At 38.5% G+C, this 23,829-nt stretch overlaps 2 protein-coding genes across 2 annotated transcripts in view; one reads left to right on the top strand and one right to left on the bottom strand.

Moving 5' to 3' along the window:
* The window catches only part of LOC117713937 (contactin-associated protein-like 3), a 149,104-nt gene extending 148,661 nt beyond the window's left edge, over positions 1 to 443 (bottom strand). Inside the window, exon 1 of the mRNA XM_034510488.2 lies at positions 232 to 443. Coding sequence (XP_034366379.1) covers positions 232 to 337 — 106 coding nt within the window. The 5' untranslated portion in view covers positions 338 to 443. The remainder of the gene's footprint in view (positions 1 to 231) is intronic.
* A 14,002-nt stretch (positions 444 to 14,445) lies between these two features.
* LOC117714371 (spermatogenesis-associated protein 31-like) lies at positions 14,446 to 20,183 on the top strand. Its single transcript, XM_034511100.1, has 3 exons — positions 14,446 to 14,650; positions 16,617 to 16,689; positions 17,196 to 20,183. Exons 1-3 carry the CDS (start codon positions 14,468 to 14,470, stop codon positions 20,075 to 20,077), a joined length of 3,138 nt encoding a protein of 1,045 aa, XP_034366991.1. The 5' UTR covers positions 14,446 to 14,467; the 3' UTR covers positions 20,078 to 20,183.
* Positions 20,184 to 23,829: the final 3,646 nt, after the last annotated feature.

Genomic DNA, 23,829 nt, shown 5'->3' with positions numbered 1-23,829 from the left:
TATATAAATAAATTCAAATATGCATTATGTATTTTAGACCCTCCCCAAAGATGAAAGTCTATTGTAAATAAATTTTAGTTTTTCAGGTTGCAACTGAATAGGGTTTATTTGAAAGGTTCTTTATTTTCACCAGGCCTACGCTCTGCTATTCTGGTCCAAATTAGACCAGGAATTAAATGCAAAGTTTTCCAGATAGCCTAGAGCAAGTTTTAAGCATTTTGCTGTACTTACGTGGATCTCCCGCTGCTACTAGGGGCAGGGTCTGAGCAGACAGCAGCAGCAGCCGCAGCAGCAGCAGCAGTAAAACATTCAGCAATGTTCCTTTGACCCAGGCCATGATCTCTTTGGGCTCCGGAATATCAAAAGAGAGCGGTAGCTGCTTTAGTGGGTGGCTCCAGTGTCCTGCCTGGCTTCTGATAGTCTTCCCTGCTTGCCGGCTTTTCTATTGTAACTCACACGCTGCCAGCCCCCCTCTGGCCACGCAGAAGCCAGAGCCTCTGCTCCAGCTGCAAATACTCCCGCGGTTCCCGCGCTGCTGCGTGTGTAGGGACCGCCACCTTGCGATGATAGGCTCTCCAGCTCCTGGCTATGTGGCTCCTTACCTATCCCAGAGGTAAGAGCCCTGGCTCTCCCAACTTAAGCCCCTGAAGGTGGCAGATATCAAATGCTAGTCTGAGAGGATATAGGAGCCTATGCCCACTGTTTTTGTAGCTCTCCTCAGCTCATACATGCAGTTGCCTCTCTTACCTGGATGTAGGCACTGGACTCTGGGGATCACCTGACTCATTTTTGGACCCCCCCCCCAAACTGCCATATTAGGGCAGCTGTTTGTAAAGTTCGGGTGTTATCACCTCGGTAATGGACTGCTAGGAGTGCATCTAAGGAAAACTCAAAAACGTTGGGCCAGAAAGGACTCCAAAGATGGATGCATACAGAAGCACACACACTCTGTCTGAAAGCTCCCTATGGGTCAGGCTGTTGGTAGGCAGGGCTGATGAGACTCAGTTGTTCTTTAACAGGGTTTTGTTGTGTTGTCCATGATGCCTAAGCACCTGCCCCTGCACCATTTTTTTCCATTAAATTTAATCTTTGCCAACAATGCATTAAAATATTATTAATCTGGATTTCTAAATGTCTCTTGAAGTTTTCAACTTAAGGCAGATACCTTACTACCTTCATCTTGGTCAGGTCCTCCAGTAATTTAAGTGGTAAAGGTAAGGTAAGTGCGCACACACACACACACACACACACATACACACACACACAAACATGCACACACAGAAACTTGTATAAAAATGTCATGACACTTGAAAGTTACTTGTTAAAACTTAAGAGAGTTTACTCTGACTTGGGCATTTCCCTCCTTGAATGGTGGGCCCTGTGTCTCATCCTTTTAATAGGATTTTACTCACATATTACTTTTTATGGCATGATGATCTTGTAAATATTTACAGTTTGAATTTATTATATAAAGCTGCTTGAACATTATGACAAATATACTCTATAAATTCTGGTCTGGAAGTAATGTTCCTGGAAATGAAGAAACTATTTCTAGAAGAAAAAAAAATGCAATATACTAAGTGTATTCCAACATATGTAAGAATTTATAGTCCTTCAGTTTTCAGTTCTAAAGATTATAGTGGAATGCCTAAAACTGTAGCCACTTTTGTCTGCCGATCCAGTGGCACTTTAAATCCTAAAAAAGAATTCTACTCCAAAAATGTGTTACATCTCCTAGAATTATTTTTAGAATATTTTTCTAAGCAATGGAATGTGATCTTAATATAAAATTTCAAATGTACTATTGGATTAGTAAAGATACAAGACAGAAACCACTCAGATGATTTGCAAATGAAGAAAATAAAGGCTAAGACTCTGTGTAGATCAGCTTTATATTGTAACAGCTGAGACACTTGGAAAAACATTTCGGCTCAGAAATCACTTTCCTTCCATGTCTTTAAAATGAAAGTAATTTTATTTTCTGAATATTTTGTGAGAATTATCTGAGAGTAACTATGCAAAGTACCATTGCCTATAAATAATATGAGTTCAGTAAATTAGTCATCTTGTCATTAAAAGAAACATAAACTCTGCAAATAACTTTTCAAAGATAGATAATAAGCAATATAAAAGAATATCTTATCAAGAGGTGTCTTTCCATTACCTTTCCCCAGTTAAATATAATTTTCTCTGTCTTGAAAGGATATCCCTAAATGCTATATTTCCCAGGAGGATCTTTGTTAAATACTGGCTGTTCAGACTTTTTATGTCTCTAGAATTTCTGACAGCACTGTAGACCAGAGCTGTACTAGAACAGTTTCCATATGAATAATAAATAAGTTTCATGTGTGGTTCAGAGAGTCTGTGCCAATACAATTATTCTCCTGATTGTCCAATGTGGGTCTATAAAAGTTTAATACCCTGCAGTAAACACCTAAGCATACTGACTATTAAATGTACATCCCTAATCTAGTAGAAATGCTGTTTGTTTTGTTTCACAGGATTTACTCTATCTAACTTCTTGTCTGTGTCGACAAAATTTATCAAGTGCCAACTGATGAATATGGTGTCTGGTGATGTATGATGTGGCATTTTACTAGAAAAGGAAGAGCCTCAGACTGTTTTCCAAAGGACAATAAAATATGCTTTAAAGCTCAACACTCTCAAGTTTACCTTAAATGAAATTTAATCCCATAAAAAGTCATAACTTTGAAGACCATTGATGCTGAAGTCAAGTCACTTGTCAGAAGCATCATTTTGATCATTAGTAGGGTCATTCTGTACCCCCCTTCAGATATAAATTGATTAATTTTGATATGTTTTATTTCCACTTCAAAATTATCCCTTTAACCTACCTTTCAATGTAAGGTTTACATAAATGGCAAGGTTTTATTCATCCGTGAGACATGATTCAGTAGATAAATCTGGAGAAGCCATCTTCATCATCTCTTGGGAAATGGTAGTAAAAAACATTTATAAAAGTCTTCTGTAGACAGTATGTATGACTAGCTAATGGGCACATAGTCTTCTGCAGACAGTATGTGTGAATAGCTAATGGGCACATAGTCTTCTGTAGACAGTATGTATGACTAGCTAATGGGCACATAATCTTCTGTAGACAGTATGTGTGAATAGCTAATGGGCACATAATCTTCTGTAGACAGTATGTGTGAATAGCTGATGGGCACATAGTCTTCTGTAGACAGTATGTGTGAATAGCTAATGGGCACATAGTCTTCTGTAGACAGTATGTATGAATAGCTAATGGGCACATAGTCTTCTGTAGACAGTATGTATGAATAGCTAATGGGCACATAGGACATGCTCTTGCAACAGTTCTACTTAAGAATTATTATAGTGGCAAACGGAAAGGTTCAAAGCACATGAGCAGAAACAGTTTTTTAAAATCTGATAATCAAATTTTAATCATATAAATGTAACTAGAAATTGAAAAATTTTTTTATTCCCAGAACCTATATTCATTCTTGAAAATTTTAAAGTAATTAAGAAAGAAAAGAACTGATGATCTTTTCAGAGCCATGAAAAAAAGCATTAGATATGACTCATAATAGCCTTATAATTAAAAAATATAGTTAAACAATGAAAAGGTCTCAGACTAACAGCTGCTAAAATATTGGATAAGAATTTCGTAATTATTGGATAAGAATTCATAATTGGAGTAATATAAATTTTTGCTTCATTTTCTATTAAAAATTGAAGGAAAGTTATGAAAGTATGCAACTATATAATACATTTTAGCATTAAAATGAAAGTAATATTGTTAACAACTTAATGTGCTGGCAAGGAGATATATAATATATGCATTATATTTACATGTGAAACAATATTAAGAAAATACGTGAAGCACTGTTTTTGCAAATATAAGACCTCCAGAAACCAAGAGAATAATCCCTGAAAGACAGGAACTAAGCAAAGTTTCCCATGTGAATGCCCTTACTGCCTGAACACTTTTCAGACCTCAGCACAGACAGGAAGACAGGAGAGTCAAGAAAGCCTCTGAGTTAAAAATAGTGTGGGGAATATGGAAAGCTAAGCTGTAATTTACAAGAGACCCAAGACCTGCACAAAATGAAGATATCACAAAGGAGCAGAGACACCCCCCCTCAAGAATTTTGCATTGTAGTAAGCAATTATACCTGTAATCTGCAAACAGCTGTTTAAGACCAAAGGAATGACAACTCAAAGGACTTGGAAAAACAGTATTCAACACTCTTATAGGGTCAGTAACATTATCCATTTCTACCAGCTGCACTTACCTCACTGTAAAGGGTTCATTACCTTTAACCTGGGAATTTCTCTGTCATTTAGGGGATTGTGGAAGCAAGGCATTGTTTCCAAATAACTTAATTGTATCACCAAAGCTTGATGATAGTTATAGGAAAGAGATATGTGCCATCCAAAAAAGTTAAAATTACACTACTTTGTTTAAAAAAAAAAAATACCAGACACAGACAGGGAGATGGCTTTATAGGTAGGTAATTAGCTAAAAAGGAAACATAGAACTGAAAAATACTGTAACTGAACTGAAAACCTTGACAGAAGATATAAGTTTTAGACTAGACCAAAAAGAGGAAAGAATTACTGAACTGTAAGGTAGGTCACTGGAAAATACCCAATATGATTAATTAAAAAAAAAAAAGAATTATGGAAAAGCTAAAGAGGCATCAAGTAGAGTAACATATGCATCATTAGTGTATCAGAAGGGAAGAAAAAGATAGGTGGAGACAGGAAACACATTAAAAAATACAGTGGCAGAAAATCTGGGATTGCAATTCCAGATCTAGAAAGCTCAAAGGAGAGAAGAAACCCCCACTGACACACATCACAGTTAAACTGTCACAATTAGAGACACTTAAAGGCAAAGGGAGAAAGGCAAAATGTCACACACAAGGGACTCCCATATTGCCATATCAGTGACTTAGTTTGTTTATTTAGTAGAAATCTAACAAAACAGAAATTAGAGAAATGAGATATTCAAAATTTTTGAAAGAGAAAAGTAAATAGGAATACTATGATTAGAATTTCTGTTTTTTCAAATTGATGGAACATCAAGAAACTGCTAAGAAAAACAAATGCCAAGGGAATTTACCACCACTATCCCTACGTGGGAAGGAGATATCAACAATTGCATGAAAATATAGCAATGGTAAAACTCACTAGTAAAGTATACTGTCAATCTCAAAACAGTAGAAAACTTTTGTTGGTGAGTAACTTATCTTTATTATGAAAATTAAGAGACCTTGAGATAAACCAAAGAAACAATTCTGTTGAAGTCTAGCTTAGTAAAACACAGAGAATATGAGTATTACTTATAGAGTATGGGCGAAAGATCATTTACAGTAGCATGGGTGAATATTAGTGAAAACTGTGTTCCTACAACTCCCTGAATGACATGACACACGGGGAACTGGAAGGATCAAGGATCAGAGTCACCTTTCCCCAGCAATGCTTGTGTGACCGTGTAACACTTCACCAGAGGCTCCAAAGCAATGAAACTAACCAGTGATGGACTAAAGTTTCTGAAAACAAACCTTTTGTCTTTTATAAGTTGATTGTCTCAAGCATTTGTTACAGTAACAGACAGCTGGGTTAACACAGATACATTATCTTTTATTTGTGAGAAAAAAATAAGATTTTTGTCTTTGAATAATTTTAAGGATTTAAAACAAAAAATTAAATATAATTTTAAAGTTTATTCTCATTTGTGACAGTTATAAGGAAAAGCTTGCCCTGTTCTCTTATGCCAAGTTAGCTGAAGTCCCTAACTTTTCTAGCTTCACCTTGCCCTCTCTACTGGACTTGTCCTGTTCTTTCTGTTGCTATGGAATTATTATTTAGGAACATATCTTATTCTTAAAATAGACTGAAAGGATCAATAAGAACTGTGAAGCAATTACTGATGAACTTTCCTGAAATAAAAGTCATGAACTATGCAGGTTTCCAAGACAGATTATGTCAACTGTCCCATAAAATTACAATCCCAATCTTGGTTGATAAAATGCCCCCACCAGACTAACTTGTGGGCAACCCTGTAGTGCATTTTCTTCATTAGTGATTGATGTGGGCTGGCCCAACTCTCTGTCAGTGGTGCCATCCCTGAGCTGGCAGTCCTGGATGCTCTAAGGAATTCACTGAGCAAGCCATGAGGAGCAAGCTAGTAGGAAGTACTTCCTCCCTGGATTCTTCTCCATTTCCTGTCTCCAGCTTCCTGCCCTGTTTGAGTTCCTTCCCTCAATGATGGACTGTGATATAGAACTATAAGCAGAAATAAACCCTTTCCTCAAAAAAAAAAAAAAAAAAAAAAAAAAAATTACAATCCCAGCTTCACCGCTCTCCCAGCTGCTGACTATATAAATCAGCAGCCACAATGACTCTTTAAAAACTGTCAGTCTCCTCCATGCAAAATTCCCAGTGGCTTCCTTATCCATAGTCCTTATAATGGCTCGCACAATCCTGCATAATCTCATTACTTTCAGATCTCATTTCCTAAAGTCTCCCCTCTGTGAACCCAACTGAAAAAGCCTATAGCCTTTCATGCACAGCTGGCATCTTTCTGCTGCACACCTTTTGCAAACATTGTTTCTTTCATTTAGAACAAGCTTCCGTCAGACATCTCATGAGTTCTGTTCCAGGCCCCACAACCTTGGCATGGAAGGTAGAAAGCTTGTTCCCACTTGCCTGTGTGTGTTAACAATAGTTTCTTACTTGCCTACCTGTACTGCCCTCTGGCGTTCAGTCAAGCACAAATCCGTAGCGTATAAGAATCATCAAATGTGACAGAGGCTTTTTACTTGTTTCCCCTGAGTGTTGGAAAAAGAGCAGGTTCACAGAAAGAACTGCAGAGTGTTAAGCACAACCAGGGCACCACAATCACACTGCTTCTTAAAAAAAATACGATGCATACGATAGAAAGGGAAAATATATAAGAAGAAATATGCACTAGAGACGATTGTAGCTTTTTAACATCAGAATCTTTTTGTTTTCCTGCTGCTGCTGTTCTTTTAATATGACATTTTATGTAAAGTAATTAGAGAAAAACTACCACTAAATGGATTTTGGTTGGAAGTAGTTCCAGTTAATTTCCTAAGTTGTGTTGATTTAAAAGGGGAAACAATCATCACCTAGAGATAAACTAATACAATGGTGAATGAAATGACAGGATGTGACGAATACTTATCAGTTAATTTGTGTGAAGGATGCAAGTCAGCTGGATGAAAACTACAAGAACTGAAGCAATGTGATAGACCTGTCAGAGTCAGCTAGGGGCCCTTGAGCCAGAGAGAAAAGATTCCTGGTAACTAAGATTTTTTTTTTTTTCTGTAATCTCCTGCTGCTATCAGCAGGAGCTAATTGACAGAAACCAGTGGCTTTTGGCCATAGAATAGCAAAGAGTTAAAGAAAGGAGCTTCTGGCTTCTAGAAGAGTAAGAGACTTACAAGGCCCGAGGTCACCAGCCTTTGGTCTTAGTTCCTGAAAGCTGGGGGCTGCCTCCCAGCACCTTCCCTTCAGATCATACTGCTTCTCCTTTCAAATAACAAAGTGTATCTTTTTAATAATGTCCCTGATGCATTTTTAATGTTTTAATTTTAGTAACATTTATTTTGATTGTTTTCTTTTAAGTTTCATTTTTTAGACTGAATTTGTTTGCCAAATAACAGAATATATTAATGATTAAATCTGTTGTTTCTAATTGTATTCAATTTTTATTCACATCATGATTTTATCATCAATTTTTAAAATTGCACTTCAACTTGGATAGAAAAATCACAAATATATATTAAAGTATATACTTATATTTATAAAAAAATTTAAAGGTTGATGATTTTAAGCGAATTTGTTCAACTAGCCTAGTCTTTATATTTTAATTTTAAAAACTTATTTAGCTATGCTATTTATATAAAATGTGTATTTCATCATGACTTTTTCATACATATATACAACATGTTTGGATTATATTCACTTCAGTTCATCCCCTCGTGTCCCAGTCTTTTCTAGCTTATCGATTTCCCCCTAATGCCAGCATAGTCTTTCTCTAAGGGAATAGCTTTGCACATCTTGGCAGGATGCAGGCTACTAAGTGAGAGCAACTATACATGAAGGTGACAAACAGGCTGGGACTTGAAGAGACTTTGAGAAATGGTCTTAGTTTTTCCTTTGACTAATTTGAGTATGTTTTGCTTTGAAGATTGCTATATAAAGAAGCTTTAAGTTCATGTGGGAAAGGGTATTCTGGAAATATAAAACTGGTTTAATCGATCGGAGCATCCTTTACATGTTTGATAGATGACTTTTAAGGCAGAAAGTAAACCATTTGACCTTCAAAGACATTTTATTTCAAACCTATAGTTTGAAAACCAAATTTTCCAGAAATCTGACAAAAGCATTTTCTGTTATTTTCATATTTTTTGTTTTGTTTTCAGTTTCTAAGTAATTTTTTTCAGAATTTTCTGTTTCCTGACTCAATAAATACTATACAAAACAATGTAAACATAGCTTCCATTTCTCTTCCCTGCTTCCCTCACCTGAGTACAATTCCCTGGACAACCTCATTCAGGGATTCTCCCTATAGATTTCATCCAACCAATGAAGCCAGGCATGTTTTAGCCCCTTGAGTCACTTTTGGAGACTTGCATGGGAAAGAAAGTCTTTAGAATCAGGATGTGACTAGGTTAGGGAAATGCACTAGTGTTTTGAGGGGATAGGAGATGGCACCTAGGGCAGAGCCTACCCCAAAGAAAAGAGTATCTAAAATGTTCATGATTTTTATTAAAATAAACTTGGAGCAAAGGGGATGGCTCAGCAGGTAAAAATTCTTGACAACCAGAGTTTGAGCCCCAGAATCCATGTAAACAGCCACATATGTTGTTAAACATCTGTAACCCCAACACTCCTTTGTTGATATGGCAGGCAGAAACAGATTTGCCCACATGTTCAGTTAGCCTGAGTATGTACAGTCATGCAATGAATCATCAGAAACAAAAGATTCTGCCTAAAAAGATAATGAGAACTGAGTCTTGAAGATTGTCCTCTGATTTATACACACCCACATGCCACACACATGTACACACACACCACACACATACACTTGCATGCACACACATACACCACACATGCATACACACACATACCACACACATACAAATGCATGCACACACATACCACCACACCACAATGCATACACACACACTCATGCATGCACACACATACTAATACTCACACACACCACACATACATGCATACACACATACTACACACACTTATACATGCATGCACACACATACTCACACTCTGATATATACCACATATCATTCACATACATACCACATACACATGCACACACACCATACAGACACAGCATACTACACACACCACATACACACACATTAAAGATGTATTAGTGTGGGCTTCACCACACACACACACAAAACAAGCAAAATGTGATCTAGAAAATGATTAAAAGTTGTGCAGAACACAAGGCCTGGAAGTATAGCCAGTAACCCTAGGTACTCTGAAGACTGAGACAGAAAGATTACATATTCAAGAACATTCTGAGCAACTTGGTGAGATCTTGTCTCAAAATTTAAAAATCAAAACAGTTGTGGATGTAGTTCAGTACATGGTTAGCATGAACAAGGTCTTGCATTCATCCTCGGTACAAAAAAGGAAAAGCAAAACAAATCACTGAAGCATAAATGCCTTCTAATATTCACACATCTAAAGTAAGTATATTGACATTTTATTCTTTTTCTTACTGTCAGCAATGTATTGAATACCATTACGGCTATCTTAAATGTTTGTGGGCAAAAAAAGAAGAGAAATCATGACTCCACAAATTCTATAATCTGGACAGCAGAGGACATCAGAAGGTGCAAAGTGACCCATTTCTTATTAAGCACATACTTTTCTGGGGCTACATACAATGATTAGATAGTTCAGAGTTACAGTAATGGTGGTTTATGAGTTAATAAAGGTCACTAATGATTATGGACATCAGCTCTGTGAAGCTGTTGAGGCCCACATTCTGTCTCAACACTTTGTCTCAACGCTTTTGGGGCTAAGTGTTCTGGTCAAGAGAGAGAGTGGGGCTCTTGGGGCAAGAGACGCGAAGAATGGAGACAAGACAGGGTGTGATTCAGTCTCTTCTATTTTCTCAAGTCTCCCTTCTTGAAGGGAATTCTGAGGTATTTATATACACAAGCAGGAGAACACAGGTGAAAACACTTTACCACGTGCACCATACAGCTGAGGTCACTAAACAGCAAAACAAGCTATGTGGGATAAACAAGATATTTATCAGAGTGTGCTTCAGCTGTTATAGGCTTTTGACAACCAAGTCTTTCATCAGGGTATATGGTTCCAGATGGCTGCAAAGTTGATCCAGCCGCTTTCTACTAAAGTCGGCTCCCAACATGAAGCCTGTGACACAGTGAGGCTCTTGAAGCAATTTTATAAGAGTCTGATCAGAACAGCAAAGCTCTTTCAGGCTCTTTCACTGGTCCTTGCTGGATTGATATTCTTTGATTCCTTTAGTAATACAGAATCTATGAATGGAAGAAGAAAATGGTCATGAAAGACCTATGGTTATAATAACACCTATAATTTAAAAGACCAAAAATGATCATTTATCCAGATGTGGTGATACACAACTATAATCTCAGTACCTTGAAGGTAAAGGCAAGAGGATTAGGAGTTAAAAGTTATTCTCTGGAATGTAGTAAGCTCAAGGCAAGCCTGGTCCACTTGAAACAGATCTCAAAAATCAATCAACCATCATCTCAATAATTTAGTAAATAACTTAATACATAATTACCTAATTGGAACTTGAATATCTAATTTTATACATGGATTTGATTCAATAGCCACAGGTATATATTAGCATGTTATAGTATTTTTAATTATTAGTAAATGAAAAATATTGTTCATTCTTTCTGCTGTTTAATTATAATTTCATTAAAGAGAAACACCAAATTCAGATATGAAGAGAGCACTAATAAGCCCTACACGTATAAAACCTTATGAATAGTACTACATCAAAAATATCCCATATAATGAAATACATTAGATTCATAACCATGTAAAATGCAACTTGACTGACCTTTGTGTGATGTACAGGAAGTTTAAACAATGATAGTGTCAGAACCACATAAGTGATTCAATTTGATTACTGTTTGGTGTCAAGCGATTTGCTCAAAAGGTGTTAGTTACAAAAAGTTGTAATGTCTATTAGTTATACATGCTTTTCTCTTTTAAAAATGCACTTTACTGTCAAAAAAGTATAAGCAACATTAAATGATTATTTAGTTTATCATAAGAATATTTCTTAACATGACACATAAAATATATACCCAAAAAGTTCTTTAAATATTCTTGTCTTTACCTGGAAGTGTTTTTTTAAACATCAGACATGCCTTCCATATCATGAAAAGATATTAAATATTCACATTTTCAGGATTCAGAATTATTTTGCTTTAGAATTTTTTATAATGCTAATTAAAATGTTACATGTAATACTCAATGTATGTTATTTTAAATGTTCATTTAAGATAATTGTATAAAAATAAGTTAGAAAATTTTAATAAATCTCTACATTGGTTGTAATAATAAAAGAACCAAACATATTTTATACTAAAAAAAGTATATAAACACAAATGCATGCTTTGTTGCTAGCTATGCATTCCTTCAATAAACTATCAGAGAAAAAAATTGGCAAAATCAGAGTAATTGATACCCTTTTTATAGATGATTGGTAAATATAAACACAACAGACTAATGCCTAGAAGGAGACTCTCCAAAGATGAGATCTTTGCATTCGAAAGTACCAGATACCTTCCAATTCCTTGACTTTTCTTCCAGGACCATGTAGCACTAACTTAGTAAAAGGAGGAAAAGACATTAGTAAAAAGCTAGCTACTGACTTTATTATTACATATTCACGAGAAAGTTGCAAAAGTCATTTAACTCACCCCCAACCTGAGGTTCGTACCGGGTCATTGACTATACATATTTTTTTTTCTGGTTAAGAATCAACTCTCTTTGCATCATAGTCAGGCTCTTTCCCAGAAAGCATCCTGTGCTTGTATAGCTAGGTGTGCCTAATGAAAAATTGTATTGATTTTTTCTTTTACTTAGCACAAGCTAAGTAAACAAGCTTTCACCAATATCCCAGTACACTGATAAGATAAAGGAGTTCACCTGTTAAATTCGGGTATATTTAACTTTGTACTTTATAAAAATCCTCTACTTCCACTCTTTCCAGGAACTGTGGAAGAAACAATATCCCTCTATTTTTGTTAAAGGCAGTGGACATACTCTTATATAAATTAAAAATTCTAGATAAAACAAAGGTGAGTAAATTTTCTAAGAGAGAACAAATAAAGAATAAAAAGACTATAGGTGTGTGGAAAGCTACTGAAAATGCATTGATTGGGATAATATACATTTTGTAGGGTTTCTTTTTCTTCTTCTTCTCCTCCTCCTTCCTCTTTCTCCTCTTCTTCCTCCTCCTTTTTCTAAAACTAAGCATGATGTTTAAGAGTCATTTCTATAGTCTTAGCCTGCTGCAGGTAGAAGCCAGATAGAGTTTGGTCAACTCTTACAGCAGGAAACAGCATTCAAAGAAATCCTTTGTGTTATAGGGGGATTCACAGTACATATTCTCAGTTAAGACGAAGAATAGATTTTCTTCTCATAGAATAAGTATAGCTGCTACATTGCAAAATCTTCAACAAAGATTCTGAGCAAAGATTTCTAGCAACTGTGCAATTTAAGAGTTGCCAAATAGGTAGGGTCAAGAACAGTAAAAAACATGACCAGTGATACATGATTGTCCCACAGTGGGAAATGTACTTAGGAATAAACATGGTCATATTATCATTAATATTAAATAGTAAAGTCATACTCCTTGTAAAGTCCACTGAGCCATTTGGGAAGCTGAGGAAGTGATTCTCTAGTGGCTAGGGAGCAAGTGATATAGTCTTGGATTAAAAAATACTATATTTGTTTTGTGGAAGAACATGGCATGTGTGCTTGAGTACTATAAATGTATGTACAAGGTGACTGGATGTCCACATGAAGCAATGCCCAAAGTCTTTGTGCAGTTAAATTTTGTAAATGTTGTATATTTATAAATATCATATAAATTTTTAGCTACTTATACTGTTTCATGCTTACATTTTTTTGTGTATTTAGGTTCTTCTATTTGAAAATGAGACAAAATATAAAAATATTTAAAATTCATAAAACTAAGTGAATATGAAAGGAATCTGAGTTCTTTCCTTGAAATGACAGAAGATAAAAACATTGCACAAGCAAGCCAGACTTGAGAAAAAAGGAGATACTAGAGTGAAAAATCTCTGGGAAACATTCCAAATTTTAGGATTTCAGGTCTTTGTTTTGTTTTGTTTTAAATTAGGTTTATATGTATACATGAGTGCCTGAATGTGCACATGTATACAACAACATATATATGTGGTATCCACCAAATCCAGAAAAGGGTATCAAGTTCCATGGAATTGGAGTTACAAACAATTGGGTACAGCTATGTTGGTGTTAGGAATCAAACCTGAGTCCTTTGCAAGAGCAGAAAGTGTTCTTAAGCACTGAGCAATCTAATTTAAAAAGAATATGTGGCGGCTGGAGAGATGGCTCAAGGGTTGAGAGTACTGATTGCTCTTCCAGAGGTCCTGAGTTCAATTCCCAGCAGCAACATGGTGGCTCACAAGCAACTGTAATGGGATCTGATGCCCTCTTCTGGTGTGTCTGAAGACTGCTACAGTGTGATCACACAAAAATAAATCTTAAAGAAAGTTAAAAAAAAAAGGTGTGTGTGTGTGTATGTGTTTGATTGTGTATGCACATGTGTGTGTGTGTCTATGATTCTATATGAGTGTGTGTGTGTGTCTCAGAAGAGAGCACTGGGTGTCCTCTACCACTTTTCAATGCACAGTCTCTCCTTGTGTCTCTCCTTGTGTTTTCTAGACAGGCTGGTGTTCAGTAAATCCCAGAGATCCTCTTCTGTCTACTCTCCTTTGAGCTGAGATTATAAGAACTGGCAGACATGCCTAGCTCGTTATGTGGCTTCTGGTATCTGAACTCAAATCTTCAGGATTGCCCAGCATCTTGAGCTCTCTCTCCATTCCCCAATTTGAGAATTTTTTAAGGATCATAAAACTGATCTTAAAAGACCACAAGCTAAGATCTGCAAATGAGAAAAGAAACCAGGTAATATTCCTGGGGTAGCGGGGCAGGGGTGTCAGTTAATAGAACATAAAAAAAAGTTGGAGTAGATGGGGTTGAAAGGGAGCACCCAGAAGGCTGAGGGAGAATTTGTCTATATTGCCCCTCCCCCGCTCTCAGAAGCCCTTTGTGATGTGGAGTCTCCAGCTCTGTGATGTGGGCCTGAGTTATCCTTTAGCTCCCAGGAAGAACTCCCAACAATGGGATTCAGATGGAGAATCTTCCCTCTCTTCTGGAAAGCATTTACACCACATGGCTGAGCCCCAGCTCCACTATATGGGCAATGGACATGATCCTTGCCTTTGTATGTGGACTGGGGCTCTACCTCCTGTTACTTCCTTTTCTTGAGAGTCATCTGTCTTCAACTCCATCAAATATAAAGTTCACCGGGAAGGTGAGAAACTCTCAACTTAATCTAACAGAGAATTCTCTCTCTCTTCCTCTCTTGTCCTTCTCTCCTCCCTCCCACCCTTCCTCTCTCTGCATCTCTTTCTTAGTTTTTAAATTAGCATACAAAAATTGGTTTGAATAATAGGATCTTCAAACAAAATTTGTTTTTCTTGATTGTCTGATGTCTTCCATCCACCTCTCATTCTTTGTCTCCTTCTTCACCTTGAACTCCTTCACTCCCCACTAACTTCATTTTGGTTTTCATATCACATGCATCTTTTCACCCACTTCTTCTGCCTCAACACCACATTTTATTACAAATTTTCACTTTTCCACATCAAGTCGACAACAGCTAGTGGGAAATCTCCAAAAGAACAAAAATCTGTCCTCCTGGGAGCTGGTGGGATAGGGTTGAGAGCAGTCACCATAGCATCTATCTGAAGCTCACAGTATGTCTGTGGGGGTGTGCTGGTGTGCCATGGTTTCATGTATAGGATCTGGATTCTTGAAATAGGGATCTCTGGGATAGGACAAGCATTGAGCACTGGTTCATATGTCCTCTCCTGTACAAGCCTTTCCTCTTTGATGGGTTGTCTGAGGGCTGTGCTGAGCCTTAAAAGACATTAGATAAGAGGACAGAGCTCAAGACATCTAGCTTAAAGAAGCAGAATTCTACATGGCAACTATGAAGCAGCTGCAGGGATTTGGCTCTTGAGCAGAAAAATGATGACTGTAGACATCCATGGTTGGTCTCACAGTAGAAAATCCTCCCTCCATTGTGTGTGTGTGTGTGTGTGTGTGTGTGTGTGTGTATGATATGTATCTGTGTGTGTTATGTGCATGTGTATAATATGCATTGTATGTTGTATGTGGTGTTTATGTGTGTGTGAAGGGGGGTGGATATGTTTGTGCATCTATTGGGGGGCAAAGAAGAATATCAACTGTTCTCTATAACCCTCTCCTTATTTTCTTCAGACAGAGACTTTGCAACCCTAATGCTATGGGAGGCAAGGATATGAAAGGATTTCTGGAATTTGTTATCTCCTAGCCTAGCTCCAAGTTTGGATCTTCTGTCTGTGCCTCCCATAGCACTAGGGTTCCAGGCACATGTGGAACTACACCTGGCTTTTTACATGAATGCTGGAACCTGAATTTAGGTCTTTGCACAGCAAGTGTTCTAACCTACTAGGTCATCTCTACATCCCCAATATTTCTTAAAGAAAGAAAACTAGTTGGGGAAAATGCTCAGTAAAGTGCTTTCCTTGTAAGCATGAAGCTCTGGGTTTAGATACTCAGCACACAAGTAGAAAGCTGGGCACAGTGATGTGTTCCTGTAGTCTCATGCTGGGAAGACTAATATAAAAGGATCTCTGAAGCTTCCTAAACCATAAGTCTAATCAAATTAGTAAGAGACTATTTAGACAGACTAATAGGAGAATACTGACATTATTGACATGGATCTCTGGTCCCCCTCAACACACACACACAAGGGGGGGGGGGTGAGATGCAGATGGAGACAGAGATAGAGAGAAAAGACTAAGTATTTAAACTCATTTAAAAAATATAAAGTTAAAACAACAAAAACAGAACCACCATCCAAGTATGGTGTACATTTCTTTAAACCCAGTACTTGAAAGGCAGAGGTAAGTACATCTCTGAGAGTTTAAGTCTAACGTGGTTTATATAGTGAATCCCAGGCCATCCAGGGCTGGAGAGTTGTCTTAGCTGTAAAGAACATTTGCTGTTCTTCCAGAGGAACCAAGTTTGCTTTCTAGACCACATATCCCACAACCATCTATACTCTAGCTCCAGGAAATCCTACACACCCTTCTAGTCTCTGCTAGTGGTCAGACACACATCAAAAACACTACACACCACCCCCATATTGAACTTAAAATTCACGAATATTGAATATCTGCAGCTTCTCTAGAGGAGATTGAGAATATTTCTCTCTGTATCTCATTTCTCAGCCTCAGATACAGATGACCTGGCAGAGCCAATACAAGAAAAAGTTTAGGAATCATTGTAGGAATGATGCAAAAGGTAAGTTAGTCTCTGCTATTCACTTGCTTGTGAGGAGCTAACAGCATGTTTCCCAGGTGAGTTACAGAGGCCTAAGAGGGAGGTTCCTGGGAAGAAAGTCAGAATCCCATACTCAGGCTCCTGGATTATAAGAAAGCTATCATAAGCCAGATGATAGGTGTTCCCAACGGGGAGGTCTCCAGACTCTTAGGAGCAATGTTACCAGGATTTGGAGTTTGAGTAAAGCTGATTCTTTCTTGAGATGACCCAATCTTTCCCTCCCATATGTCAGCTCATGGATCATGGAAGGTGACAGCTATGGGAGCTACTTATAAATGATTAAGTGCTGTCTATCCATGTACCTTGAAAGCTCTTCAGATCATGGATCACATGACCTTGAATGCTAATGAGCAGGCTCTGGAGTGTAATCTTGTAACCTTTTCTAATGGCATACCCACAAATTTAGCTTGCTATAATAACCCTAGGCCCCTCCTTCTACCATTATAACCCACTCTCCTAATTTCCAGCTTGGGGAGAATGCCTGAAAAAGCTGAAAGAAAAAGAAAAGGATGAATTATTTCTAGAAGAAATGAGCCCAGGACACCATTTGAACTCTTTAGGGAATATATTTAACTTACCAAGCGCTAAACAAGACAGCACTACCCTGTTACCCTTCTGGAATTTGAAAAAAAAATCAGAAGAGCAGATGGCCACTCAGAAACCATCATATCCCAAGATCTCAGGGGACCATATTCAACAGAAATATGACCAGCTTTTCTGGGGTCTCCCTTCTCTCCACAGTGAGTCTCTGGTAGCTGCTGCCTGGATCCCTCAGACAAAGTCAACTCTCCCTTCTCCCTTTTTCTTATTCAATGTCATCTCAAGTGTTTATCCAATTCAAGTTCAGGATAAAATGTCTCCAATGCTTCCCCACACACATCCTCTGTCCTATCTGGACCTCCAACCTCCACCCTTAATACTGTCTCCACTTGAATTCCAGCCCCCAACTTTGAATCAAGTCCAATTTCAATCCCCTCTCCCAGTCCTACTGCCCTCTTCTCTACCCTATAATAGGGATTTTGGTACATCTTATTCTCAACCACAAAGTAAGCCAGAATATCTCCCAACTGACATAAAATACAGAGAAAGGCCCTCACTGACACAACTAGAAAGTAGATTGACTTTACCCTTGATGGTCCAGAAACCTCAAGAAAGCTATGAGATCTTGGCCCCCAACCCTTCCCAAGACTGGGCAGTCCCTATCCTTCCTGATAATTTTCCCATCAGCTATGAGCTTCGGGAGAAACTGGAGCAACACATTCAAAAATGGCTCATTCAACACCAATGGAATTTTCCCCATAAGATCCAGGAGTCTGAGGAAGTGATGGAGCTTCAGAACACAGTACCAGGACATTGTCAAATCAGAGACAAACCTGGCACTTCACAAGCCCCTGTGTCTACTGGTGAACACAGCAAGGAGGGCCAGAAGATGAGATTCCAGCTAGAAAAGGAATCTGGCAAGAAGCTGGGGCCTATTCTAGGAAAGATCTCAAAAGATTCAATCAGGGGCTTTGAAAAACCTATGGTAAAGGTTCAGGGGCCAAACAATTTGGAGTCAGAAAGAATTTTAGTTAGGTGCTCCAGAAATGACTCAACTCACCACATAGACAAAGATTTAGTAAACAACTTCAAAGTTCATTTGGGTACAAAGTCAGGGCAGATAAATCAAGGTCTGACCCCACTGAGTATGCGACAGTCCTGGCTTGCTGTGGACAATAGTTTTTACGAGACTGACGTCCTTATGGAAACCAGAAGTTTAACATCCTTGAGGAGTTCAGAAAGTTCCATATGCTCTCCAAAGAAGCTTGCCTTTCTCAGTCCAGAAATTCAACAGGCTCTGGAGGCACATGTTGTAAGGTTTTGGGTGAAGCACAGGTGGGCTCTACTCCTTAAGATACTCAAGCCCATAAAACTCTTTAAGTTAAAAAGTATTAAATCCTTGCCTGTTGCACTTTGTGCCCAGTCTTCATCAACCACTTCTGTACATGGGACCAGTTCAGCAGTTGAGGTAGTCAGATACCTAGGAAAGCCATGTTTGAGACAGATGATAATTAAGGATTCTTCTCTATCACCAGGGAATCTTTTCCTTGTCTCATCTTCTTCCTGTAAGAGAGCCATGAGAAGGCTTCCCTCTGGTGTTGACCATGAGTCTTCTACAGCCCTGCCAACCAAACCAGATCGTGGGCATCTTTCAGAAACTCTCACATATAACTTCATGGACACACCCTCTCAGAGTAGGGGTGTCTTGAAAGAGGTAGAGACCCAAGATATCCTTTTACTGCCTAGAAGGACTAGTGCCCAGAATACAGAGTCACACAGCCTTCAGGCAAAAGTTGTTAGTGAGTTTCCACATAATGTGGAGACAGAATTAGCAGGCCAGCCACAGATCTATACCACTGCTGTGCTCCTTCCAAAACGTTCCAGGAGCATGCTTCTTCCTGTAGAAAGTTTGACTTCACATGTATTAGGCGACATCGTGGTGGTAGAAGGGGGCAATGGCCTGGTGCATCAGAGACCCAGTACCCCAAAGCATCAAGTCTCACAGAAGAGCCAAATCAAGGTGTTGGCCCCTACTTATCAAGGAGAGGACACTGAGAGAGAGTGTGAGAGGAGGTATGAAGACAGGTCTAAGTTCACCCCAATCAAGGACAAGAAGGTCAACTTCGGAGGCCAATACTATCATATCCTTCCAAAAACCACACAAGTTCTTCCAGAAAGCCCCTCCCAAAGATGTTTAAGCCGCTTTCTACATTGGGTTTACCCCAGGAAAACAATCAAAGGGCAGGAATGTCATCCCCTGAAAGGTAATCCTACAGCAGCCACGTCTCAGAACCAACAAAGGCAACTGAGAATGAAACCATATATGGACAACAATGTTGCTGAGGCCCAGGAACTTATGACGGCTGTTGGACAGATGTTAGAAAAGAAAATGATGCAGGAACATCAACTCTGTGCTCCAAAGTTCAACCAGCACAGGGAAGCTCCTCCAGTTCCTACTTCTCGGTTTTCCCATGGCCACATGCCAGTCTCCTACTTAGAGCAAAGGAGACCACCCAGTTATCCAGCCAATTGCTCATGTCAGAGGTGTTCTTTACAGGGCAGGCACATCAGAAACCAACTGCCTCAGAAACGTGTACAATTTAGCAAGACACCACAAATCCCACGGAACCCCAGCCACTTGCCCCGCAAAGCAGCTTTGAACCTAGTGAATTCTTCCCATAATAGAACAATAGTGCCAGGAATCCCAAATCACTGTCTTTGTTGTCCTAGGCACTGTGCCCTCCAGAGAAATGTCTGCAGAAAACTAGGACATTCCCCTGTAGTTTTTCCTAATAGGAAAACATATTGAAAGAAAAAGATTAGTGAATGTAAAAATTATTTTTCTCATGTTAGTACATTCAAGGTACTTAATGTAGCCCAAAATACATGTTTTCCCCCATAAAAGGGTAATGGTTTCTGTCTGTTCCATGTTGTATATGGGCCTTGGCTTCCAGCAGTGGGGATGATTGACAGACATAGTATAAGCCCACCTTCATAGAAAGTCTTAACATCAAAACACTGTTGACAGTGTTGGGGGAGACAGTACTGTTGGTAAAATACCTGGGGCAAAACCACAAACATCTGAGCTCAGATCTCTATCACACATGTACAAAGCCAAATATGGTGGTGCACAATTTTAATCCCAGTGCTAGGAAGAAAATGAGATCCCTGAAGCTCACTGGCTAGATGGCTACTCCAATCAATGAGTGAGCTACGGGTTCACTAAGTGACCCTTTATCCCTCCCCCCCCCAAAAAAAAAACCCAAGGAGCTACTGAGAAAGAAAATCAAAATTGACCTCTAGTCTTTACACACACATGTATACATGCATCTCTACTTTGCACATACATGTGCCCCCACACAAAGATGACAGGATAAGAAAAACTGAGAACATTCCATTTTATAATCTGCTTCAATCCACCTTTCTACTGCTTTATCTTAACCTCAATCTTTAGGCAGATGCAAAGACAGGCATTTTTTGCCTCTTTCCAAATTCCCCAAGGGGCTCCAGGAACGGTCAGAGCTAATTAGCTTTTCTTGTTATAAAATAGGCATAAGTTCGGATGAGGCAAAATATTCTGTTATGCCCTGAGCTCAGAAGCAGGAGAAAGCTTTTATATAGATAATGTCTGCCTCTGGGAAACCTCTTCTCATGGGGAAGTGTAGGGATAGTGATAGGCCCTTACAGTTCAGCCTTAAGAAAAATTTAGTCACAGGCTGTAGAATAGCAGAGGAAGGCACTTTCCAGATCAGGTGATGATAACATTCAGGGAGACCACTGAAGGCCATATCTACCCCAGAGGAAGATTAGTCCTACAGTTCACTTACCTTAGTCAATTTCATAGCTAGCTCAAGCTCAGGGGGATATTTTAGGTGAATGAAAAGGGACATGATTGAGAGTTTGGAACTGTAATCTGAGGGCAGAATACAAAGGATTGAAAACCTTAGAATCAAAAAAGCATGAAGGTGCTATAAATGTGCCATGAACAAGGAGTCCTTGTTGTTCCCCTGCCACCTGGAAGCCAAAAGGAGGACGTTTTATTTAGGAGCCAAATGGTTCATCCTGGTCACATGTGTATCCTATTTGTGATCCTTGGTCTCAGACCTAGAATAGCCACAAACAAAACAAAACAGAACAGACTGGATTGTAATAAAAACAAATTGGGGAAGATAAATTTATTAACCTTGCGTATAACCACATCTCTGATCCTAGAAAGGATGATTTTACAGTATACATCAGGACTGGGAATATACACCATACCAGAACTACTACAAGTAGAGTGGTGAAATTTAACAAGGGCAAAGGGAATGGCAACTTTTGCTCTGCAATTTATCCTTGTTTAGTCCAGAGACCAATAGGAAAGACAATCAGAAAGGGTATGCCAGTAGCTTTCACTCCCTTCCCTGTGTAGGAGGGTACAGGAAAGGTCTATGCTCTACTCTCTGCTTCTAGCATTCCTTTCTACTGGGCCCTGTCTAGTGAGAATATTGGTTTCTTTAAAAATCCAGTTATGTCACATGAATATGTTTTTGTTTTAATCCTAGATGTGGGAAAAAGGAGGCTGTTTCACAGCAGGTGATTATGATTGACTTTGTGCTCTAACACAGACTTGACTTTGTTAGCTGCAGATAGGTTCTGCTGGTGTGTGATGTTTGGAATTCTGGGAGCTTTTTAGAGGGTATAAATGCCAGAGCCCTGAGAAGGGCCAGGGTCCACAGGCTAAGAAGACTGTTGCTTCTGCTGCTGTTGGTGGCATTGGTTCTTGTTGCTATGGTTTGTCAAGTGGTAATGAGTAAAAGACTAGAAATCAGATATCCTAATGACAAAGATTGGATTTGCCTCAAGGAACCCGACATGGAATTTCTGAGTCAGCAGAACGTAGTCTAAAGAGGTCTTCTTTTCCCCACCCTCTCTCCTGCCTAGGGTTGGGCAGTTGAAAGGGATCAGAGTGGAATAAGGGTTGGAAGGGAAGTAGATATAAAAACCCAATAAAGCAGCCCCCTCAAAGCATACCTATAAGTGGTGCCCAAATGTAGGGCTAGAATGGGAAATTTAGTTTTTAATGACATAGAGGAAGCAGCAAGGGAGTGAGAAATATGAGTCAGGAGGTTACTATAGCTACTACAGCTGGGCTCCCTCTTGCTTTGCTCCCAGACAAGATTTTCTATATTTTATTATTCTTCTTCCTATACTCTGTCTCAAAAACAGTCAAGAGAATGGCTGCACAATTAGAAAAGTTGCAAGTGAATATGGAAACAAACAAAAATGGGTAAAAAGGAAAAACCAGAAGAGCACATTAAGGGCAAAGCTATTCCAGTAGAAAGAACAGGTGGATTTGATTTAACTCATTCCCCCCCCCCCAATTCTAGATTTCAGAATGGCCACTTCAGAAGGTTTATACACAATTTGATTTCAGAATGGCCACTTCAGAAGTTTTATACACAATTTATAGGAATTGGTAAATTATTTCAAGTAAAACAAAGTGTATGGTGGGTTAAATGTGTGGAACCAGGAGGGCCAAAAGGAAAGTTGAGACATTATGTGGCTGACATATGCATGAATTTATGGGTACTGGATCTTTTACAATGGAGTACTCAAATTAATATTCCTGCAATCTCAACGACAGTTCATGATGAAAGTATGGGGGAAATGATAGAAGCTCCTGGGGAAGGTATTGGTATGTGTCATCAAAACTAATAACAGGCTGTGTCAATTGTCCAAACAGAGGACATCACAGGGGATTGAGTTTTCAAATTTATAAGAGGGGGCACTGCTGAAATACCCATGGTCCTACCCTTAAAATGGTTAACTTACAAGCCTGTGTGGGAAGATCAGTAGCCATTAAGAAAGATTACAGGCACTTAAATAGCTGGTACAAGAGTAATTGAAGGCTCAACATATAGAAGAGTCTACTGGCTCATGGATTTCCCCTTTTTTTGTTGTAAAAAAGAAATTAGGTAAATGGAGATGTCAACAGATTTAAGAGTGGTGAATAGCACAATTCAACCAATGGGTCCTTCACAGCATGGAATTCTTTTATCTTCTTTATTACATGGCCTATAATAGTAATCGATTTAAAAGAATGCTTTTCCACAATCTCTTTCCATGAGTATGATAAGGAAAGGTTTCCTTTCTTAGTACCTACTTATAATAGTGGTCATTGGAAAGTTCTACAAGGAATTTTAAATAGTCCAACTTTGTCAATATTTTGTGCAACAACCACTAGAAATGATTCCTAGGCAATTTCCTTAATTATCATTACATGGATGATTTTGTGTTGGCTGATTCTGACATAGATACTGTAAAGAAAACGTTTTAGGAAACACAAAGAATTTTGCCATGCTGGGGATTACAGATTGTTCCTGAAAAATACATAGAGGAGATTCTATTAACTATTTGGGTTATAAAATAAGTCAACAGAAGTTGGGCCAGAAAAGGTACATATTCATAGAGGTCTGTCAGTAGAGCATGAGACTCTTAATCTCAGAGTCGTGAGTTCAGGCCCCACATCATTGGGTGCCAGAGGGTCAGTTGCAAATTCTTAATGATTTTCAAAAAAAA

Source organism: Arvicanthis niloticus, chromosome 8 (genome assembly GCF_011762505.2).
Source record: "Arvicanthis niloticus isolate mArvNil1 chromosome 8, mArvNil1.pat.X, whole genome shotgun sequence".
NCBI classification, from domain to species: domain Eukaryota; kingdom Metazoa; phylum Chordata; class Mammalia; order Rodentia; family Muridae; genus Arvicanthis; species Arvicanthis niloticus.
The sequence above is the reverse complement of the archived record's forward strand: the minus strand, read 5'-3'. Positions and strand labels throughout refer to the sequence as shown.

Excerpts from the sequence above, each read along its gene's own strand:
- LOC117714371 (XM_034511100.1), top strand. The coding sequence starts at position 14,468 with ATGGAGAATCTTCCCTCTCTTCTGGAAAGCATTTACACCACATGGCTG. Across the intron at positions 14,651-16,616 it reads ATATAAAGTTCACCGGGAAG|CCTCAGATACAGATGACCTG; the intron begins GTGAGAAACTCT and ends CTCATTTCTCAG. Across the intron at positions 16,690-17,195 it reads TTGTAGGAATGATGCAAAAG|CTTGGGGAGAATGCCTGAAA; the intron begins GTAAGTTAGTCT and ends CCTAATTTCCAG.